The sequence below is a fragment of the Sebastes fasciatus genome, chromosome 10 (assembly GCF_043250625.1).
Source record: "Sebastes fasciatus isolate fSebFas1 chromosome 10, fSebFas1.pri, whole genome shotgun sequence".
Classification (NCBI taxonomy): Eukaryota; Metazoa; Chordata; class Actinopteri; order Perciformes; family Sebastidae; genus Sebastes; species Sebastes fasciatus.
The window spans coordinates 8,692,525-8,700,630 of record NC_133804.1 but is presented as its reverse complement, the minus strand read 5'-3'; the positions used below and the strand labels follow the sequence as shown (position 1 = coordinate 8,700,630).

Here is an 8,106-nt window from a genome sequence, read left to right as displayed (position 1 = left end):
TGAGACTTATGCAAGGATGATGTAAACATATCACAGTATGTATGTAGCATGGAATGAGTTGAATAGTCATTGTTGAAATGATAATTAAACCTGGGAATATTTTTGGCATCATTGGGCAAAAATTCCATAATAACCTTTCAGCATATTGTAAAACTAGACTACTTCTGCACCTCCTCATGGCTCTGTTTTCAGGTTTTAGAAAATCTAGCACGTGATGGGAGACTTTGGCCAATCACAGATCATTTCAGAGAAGGAGCGTTCCTATTGGCCGTTCATTCAACCAAGGCAGCTGTCAATCACTCGCAAACTCCGATCAAACGGTCAAACTAGGCAGTGCTGATCGAATATGAATTAATATTCTGTTACTATAATGCTTAATTCTCACCTCAAATGTTGTCAGAAACATCTTGTAGTGCACTGTTTAGCTGTAAAATGAGAAAGTTTGCTCCGCTGGTATTTCCTCAACTGATCTCAACATTTATTATTATTATTTTACAGCTAGACAGTACACTACAAAATGTTTCTGAAAACATTTGATGCGAGAAACAGGCATTACAGTAACAGAATATTGATTCATATTTGAAAAGCACCGCCTAGTTTGACCATTTGATTGGAGTTCGCAAGTGATTGACAGCTGCTCAGAGACGGCAAGGCTCCAGCTCGGCTCTGATTGGTTGTTTTCATCCGGTCTGTGAAATCTTGCAGATGCCATTAGGAGCACCGGAGGACACAGAGGCACATGATATTTTTTTTTTTCAGATTACCTGTCTCATGCACTATACTGTCAGGATATAGTGCCCGTTTTATAAAAACAACTTTTTTTTAATTCAAATTTGCTCCAATTCCTTCAGCATTAACTAACACTCAGCTTATCCACCTTTTTATTTAGCAGGGATACAGTTTAGCACAAGTACTAATTAAATTCATTGACTCACAGCTATACCAAAGTGATTTTACGACAAGGATAGGGGGCTTTAAAGGGGGTGTGAAGAAATTAATGTTCCTGAAAGCCAATGATTTCTGTTCCTGCTGCTGTTTATTTTCTCCATCGCCAACCCAAAAGTCGTTTACGCACCTTTTTTCATTTAACACCATAAAGTCACTAAGGGGGCACCTTAGACACATTGAAAGTGTTGAAGGCCAGCAGGTCATCGGTCAACATTGATGATTTAGGCCCCAGACAGCGCAGGCAAAATCAAGGCCCATAAACGCAACAGCTTGCTAGTATAACAAAAGCAGAGTTTTTGTGTTTTGAATGTTTGAATGTTTGCTGTTAAACATTTTTACTTGTGAATAAAAAGTGTATTTAACCTTATCTGACGTCATGAAGCTGCTGCCAGAATAGCTTTTTTAGGAGTCCTGTTGATAAAACCTAATTTTTGAGGGTTCAAACAACTTCTTCTGATTGTTATGGGGGCTGTTAATCAAATTATATTTTATCATAAAAAAGAAAGAGCCATAGTCTACTATATAAGCAATTGTTTTCTAATCCTCGTCATTGTGGAAATTACCTGGAACACATAATCATCATATTGACAAAAAGTACATAAATAAATAAAAAAGATACATTGTATCTTTTAAAAAGCATTAGAAATCGAAGTAGCAAAGGCCAAAACATCCTGACTTTTGGGTCAATCTCCGAAAACACTGGATTCCTACATTTCCTATAATGCAACAGGTTAAAAGTTTTTATTAGACCATCTTTGTCTGGCTGGGAGATCACAGGATCTCTGTTATACATTTGTAGTTTCCAAGCTAAAACTGAGATAACCCCAATGACATCACTATGACATCAAAAATTAAGATTTTTATTTCCATAAATAACTGTTTTTATTATAATATAAATAAACAATTGGTCCCTGATATTGTTGGCTTAAAAGTGTTAAGTCAGTTTCACTACAATTTACACTTTTATTAACCAAGTGTGGCGGGAAAAAGTGTGAGAAAGAGAGTAACAGGGGTGAAAAGTGTATTTTTTTCTTTCTTTCTTTATATCTTCATTTATATGTTCATGTGTATAAATTTGTAGTTTCCAAGCTAAAACTGAGATAACCCCAATGACATCACTACTGGTCCACATTTGAGCCTGGAGCATCTCAAGCAGCCTCCCTCCTTCTTCTCTGCCACACAAAAACACCACACACGCACTCACACACAACGACTTGGACGACTGCAGATGAGACTTTCTCTCTCTCTCTCTCTCTCTCCAGGAGGAGGGAGAAAAAAAAAGGAAAAACTTTTGGTCAGGAGAGTGGCTGCTGATGGGCTCACTGTGAGGTGATCTATAGGGTAAAGTGATCATTGCTTGTGTATATGGATTATCGATAAGTGCATGCAAAAAAAGGAGCTTGTTCTTTTGCCATTAGTTATTTATATATATATATGAAGGAGGATGCGAGAGAGACGCTGCCACAGTTAGTGTCGCCTCAGAGGATCTCCAGCTCTGAACCCTGGAGGAGAGGAGAGTCACCGGCAGATGATCAGATGATGTCCCGATGTGAGAGCGCTGCTTCCAGAGGAGACGCAGGAGGATGAAGACGGCTGGAGGAGAAGAGGGATCGAGAGCGGTAGCAGAGGCAGAGGTGGAATATAATGAAGTTGAGTGGAAAAGGACTGTGCACCGTCTTCTCCAGCACCCTCCTCTTCGTGTGCGCCCTCAGCGAAGTTGTGGTTGGATTACGATGCGTCTCGTTGGGATCTACGGTGAGAGCTCACTTCCACCTCGGCGCCGCGGCCGGAGCTTTCTACTCGGGGCTACTTGTTGGAGTCGGTCAGGTGCTGCTGGGCACCGCGCTGCTCTGCTGTATGGACAAACCCGGCTGCAGGAACCTCTTCCTCCTCGGTGTTGTTGTCTTCTTGTTGGGAGTCCTCACCGCCTTCTCCGGCGCCGTGGTGGACGGAGACACGGCGTCTCTGGTGGAGAGGAAATACATCCACTACTGCTTGTCCATTACTGTGAACCCTGCTGCCTGCGAGCAGCTGAGGGACTACCAGCGGAGTCTGGTGGTCTCCACTGTGCTCAGCACCTTGGAGTGCCTGCTGGGGCTCATCAACCTGCTGGTCATCAAGGGGTACAAAGCGGCGCGGTACTCCGGTTCCTCCAGGAGCCGCAGGTCTCAGAGGGACCGAGACGGAGCGATCATCTTCGGCGAGGAGGAGCGAGACTGCTCGGCACAGGATTTACAGCCGGTGTCTTACATCAATCTGGGTGTTTTTAATGTTTTTGACGAGACAGGTGCAGAAGTGCAGTGCGGAGGACACCCGTCCATCGAGCTGCCCGGATACTCGCCCACGGACCCGGAGCTCAACCTCTGCTTCCCGTTCTCCTACCCGCTGCCCAGCGAGCTGCCGCCCGCGTACGAGGACATATTCCCGGCTGAGGCATGCAACACATAGCCGCCGCCGCTCTGGAGCTGCGCTTCTCCTCTCTGCTGTGACAATCAATGACTTTGTGCTTAAACAACACTCACCCTTCAGCTTCCAGCACCCAACAACAAAAAGCAGTAAGTTACACAGACAGGAGGACAGCAGCAGAGGGTTTTAATTCATTCTCATTCTGGTATTTTCTTATACATCTGCCTGGTTTATTGTGCCCAACATCACCAGTCAGACTATAGAGATGAACAGATGATCAAAGTGATGATTCAGGCCCCAGACAGCGCAGGCAAAATCAAATCAAGGCCCATAAAACGCAACAGCTTGCTATAGTATAACAAAAAGCAGAGTTTTTGTGTTTTGAATGTTTGCTGTTAAACATTTCTACTTGTGAATAAATAAAAAGTGTATTTAACCTCATCTGACTGTCATGAAGCTGCTGCCAGAATAGCTTTTGGAAGTCCTGTTGAGGTTTCCAACAACTTCTTCTGATTTTTATGGGGGCTGTTAATCAAATTCTATTTTATAATAAAAAAGAAAGAGCCATATTATATAAGCAGTTGTTTTCTAATCAGCGTCATTTGCGAAAATACCTGGAACACATAATCATCATGTTGACAGAAAGTACTCCAACTTTAAAGGTCACTCTAAAGGCACACTGCAGTGATTTATTATTTGGTGATGAATTATTTTTCTTTTCATAAAAAAGAAAATAAATAAATAAAAAAGATACATTGTATCTTTTAAAAAGCATTACAAATCGAAGTAGCAAAGGGCAAAACAGCCTGACTTTTGGGTCAATCTCTGAAAAACACTGGTTCCTACATTTCCTATAATGCAACAGGTTAAAACATTTTATTAGACCATCCTTGTCTGGCTGGGAGATCACAGGATCTCTGTTATAAATTTGTAGTTTCCAAGCTAAAACTGAGATAACTCCAATGACATCACTATGACATGAAAAATTTATATTATTATTTCCATAAATAACTGCATTTATTATAATATAAATAAACAAATGGTCCCTGGTATTGTTGGCTTAAAAGTGTTTAGTCAGTTTCACTACAATTTACACTTTTATTAACTAATAAGTGTGGCGGGAAAAAGTGTGAGAAAGAAAGTTACAGGGGTGAAAAGTGTATTTCTTTCTTTCTTTCTTTGTTCATGTGTTACCTCAATGCAGAAAATGAGGAAGAGCGCCCACCGCCATTTTTAAAAAAACGTATCCATATATTTATTTATTTATTTTTAGAGGGCAACCAGCACCCCCCAGAAGGTGGCGCCCTAGGCGACTGCCTATATTGCCTGGCCACAGAAGACATGTAGGCCCACCGGTTTTCCCAGCGTCAGCACTAGCACTTGTACTACTCATGATGAGTAAACTCTAAAAAGTGTAAAATTGGTGGAGTGCACCTTTAAGGTTCAGTTTTGTCGAAATTACACAACAGATCAAAGACAGGCACGTCACTGGTAAGATTGATAAAGCTGCTGTCAATGATAATGAGTATGTGGGAGGAAGCAAGGGAACAGTCTGAGCCTGAATGCACCGTAACTCATTTGCTTTAAAGTAGCAGGAGGGGTAATGATACAAAATCCCTCATTGTGGGTGTCCTTTAATGCACCCCCAGATGTAGCAGGCTGTCCGGATATGATACAGACTGAAGGTGGTCCTGCACCGCTTCCAATTTAAAAGACTGAAACTGTGCAGCACTGCTTCCCATATTGTTCCATTTGATGTGACTTGAAATAATTTATTAACTCCACCGCACCACAAATAACCACATCTGCTCTCAGCATGGATCCTCCCGGGACCATCAAAACATTTTCAACCTCACTGTTACTAATTTCACTTAACAGCTAGAACAGTGACAGGAAAAAGAAGGTAGATGTGCCTGTCACCATTATGTGGCCACCTTTCGACAACACTACTATGTGGTAAATCAAATTGAAATGGTCCATTTTCCCCTCGAATTAAAGCCCTCAAATGAGCATCCGTGGCCAAATATCTGTTCAGGGGCACTTTGAGGGAGACACTTGAAGAAGTACGGTACTGGCTCAGTGTAATAATCCCCCTCTTATCCTTTTCAAACCGCGAGATGACGCTTTCCACTCTCATTCTACTTAAGTTGGGCTTTGAGTGCCAGAGCTGAATACAAGATAGAGAAAAAAACTGCTCTTCTCTTTCTTCTAAAATTTCATGCCAGTAAAAAATACGGCTATGACCTGAGATTAAGCCAGCAACCGACAACAGAACAAAAGAGGCCTTCAGGGAGCTAGAAGTTTTATGGAGGGGTGTCCAAAGAAAGATGCAAACAAAGCTGATGGTAAGAGCTTAGTTCACTGACAGCAAACCAGAACAAAAAACAGGACTTTAGGTTCAGACCCTTTCAAACAAATAAGGTGTGTGCCCTTGCCAGCAGCAACTCTTCACCCTGCAGCACAGACGCCGAGGTCAGCAGTATCACACCAGGCTTAATGAGTTAGCTGGCCTGGATATGTTTCTTTTTAATCTGCTTGCGAAAACGACATTTTTCAGTGGGACAATAGATAGATTTACTTTAACCTTTAGAGAAAGTATCTGAAAATGTTTTCTGCCTTCTCTTAACACCTTGAAATAAAGGTTTTGTAAATATCATCGGTGCAATGAAAGAATGCTGCTTCTATTACATTTTTTTAGCATGCACGGTCCTATATCTACCAAAAATGGTCTGACATTTAACAACTGAAGTACAAAATGAGATGGCGAGTAGTTAAGGTAAATAGGCAACATTTGGTTTTACTTGACTGCCTGTGAATGGGATCTTTAGGAGACTTAATGGGGTATAAATAACCCAAAATTTAAGACGATGGTATAAAGTATATGAAACTCCAGTCTGTGATGGTACTGTGATCCCCATCATTAAAGCAGCAGTTGGTAGAATTGGAGCAAATATGCTTAAAAAAAAGTTATTTTTATAAAACGGTCACTATATCCTGACAGTAGTGCATGAGACAGGTAATCTGGAAAAAATCATGTGCCTTTGTGTCCTCCGGTGCTCCTAATGGCATCTGCAAGATTTCACAGACCGGAGGAAAACAACCAGTCAGAGCCGAGCTGGAGCCTTGCCGTCTCTGAGCAGCTTTCAATCACTTGCAAACTCTGATCAAACGGTCAAACTAGGCAGCGCTGATCAGATATGAATCAATATTCTGTTACTGTAATGCCTATTTCTCGCCTCAAATGTTTTCAGAAACATCTTGCTGGCATCCAGCAGCCATGTTGAGATCAGTCGAGGAAATACCAAGCACCGCCCACCAGACGGAGCTTTCTCATTCAACAGTTAAAAAGTACACTACAAAATGTTTCTGAAAACATTTGAGGAGAGAAATAGGCATTACAGTAACAGAATATTGATTCATATTTGATCAGCGCTGCCTAGTTTGACCATTTGATCGGAGTTTGCAAGTGATTGACAGCTGCCTCCGTTGAATGGACAGCCAATAGGAACGCTCTCTCTCTGAAATGACCTGTGATTGGCCAAAGTCTCCCATCTCTGGCTCCTCCATGAGGAGGTGCAGAAGTCTAGTTTTCTCTCAGAACACTTGAATTACAATATGCTGAAATGTTATTATGGAATGTTTGCCCAATGATGCCACACATATTCTACGTACTGCAGGTTTAAATCAGTGGAACTTTAGTACTGGCTTTGTTTGCATTGGGAGTTATTGGACTGACAGATGTTTTCCATTTCCATTTTCCAGTTGATTGAAATTGGCTGGCCTGAATAAGTGCCTGGTTAATTTAAGTATAGAATATATTTTCAGGATACACAAGGTCTATTTATTTATGAAATAATTGAAAAGAACATATACTGTAGAAGTCAAACTGTGCACAAGCATCTTCACAAGATGTTGTTAAATTGCTGATTATATCTTCAGGAGACTCATGCAGATGTCCAGAGTAACATTTTCTGACATTTACAGCTAAAATCTATTGCATTGACAACACGAGGAGGTTCTTTGCCAGACTTTACTCCAAAGACACTGAATGATTTAGTGAAGGCTGAGCGAGCAGCGATCATGCTCCTATTAGGCTCACTGTTCACAGCACTGTAACATTTAATTTCACAGCAGTGTAACGTTTAATTATGCCAATTATGCCACTTTTAACACCAGACTGTAGTTACTGCCATCACAACAGACTGGGTCACATCGTTTGGAACCCATCTATCTTAAACAACAATCCAGTTTTCTGGGACATTTGATTTGTGTGGGACATTTGTAAACACATCAATCATATATTGCAGAGAAATTCTTATCACAAGACGTACGGTTAAATTTGAGTTAACAAAAATCTATTCAGTATTCAATAATCAGATATGATTTTGTTGGACGGAGTGTGCTACACCTCATTTTAAGAGAATTGATAATGATAGTGATTTATTTATTTAATGTTTATTTGATAGGGACAAATACAGTATACATAGAGAATTGCACAATAATTATCCAATGCAATGTATCACAGTATTTATTGCTACTGTTAATTTCCAATACCCGTCCCTAGAAGGGTCTTTAAAAGAACAAATAACAAATCATGTTCACAGACTACAAAGTCAAACTATGCGGTAAATTAGGTTGACCTTATAGGAACAGCAGTACGATTTACCAGCATACTCATATATACAGTATATACACATACAGACTATGGCTGCAACTAACAATTATTTTCATTATTGATTATTTTCTCGATTA

General features: G+C 40.7%; 1 protein-coding gene across 1 annotated transcript; it reads left to right on the top strand.

The window, feature by feature from the left end:
* The first annotated feature begins 1,879 nt into the window (after nt 1–1,879).
* Nucleotides 1,880–5,962, top strand: tmem271 (transmembrane protein 271). The gene has a single exon (XM_074647912.1). It carries the CDS (start codon nt 2,593–2,595, stop codon nt 3,394–3,396), a length of 804 nt encoding a protein of 267 aa, XP_074504013.1. The 5' UTR covers nt 1,880–2,592; the 3' UTR covers nt 3,397–5,962.
* The last annotated feature ends 2,144 nt before the right edge of the window (nt 5,963–8,106 follow it).

Bases quoted from the DNA above. Each gene is read 5' to 3' on its own strand.
- tmem271 (XM_074647912.1), top strand. From the start codon at position 2,593: ATGAAGTTGAGTGGAAAAGGACTGTGCACCGTCTTCTCCAGCACCCTC.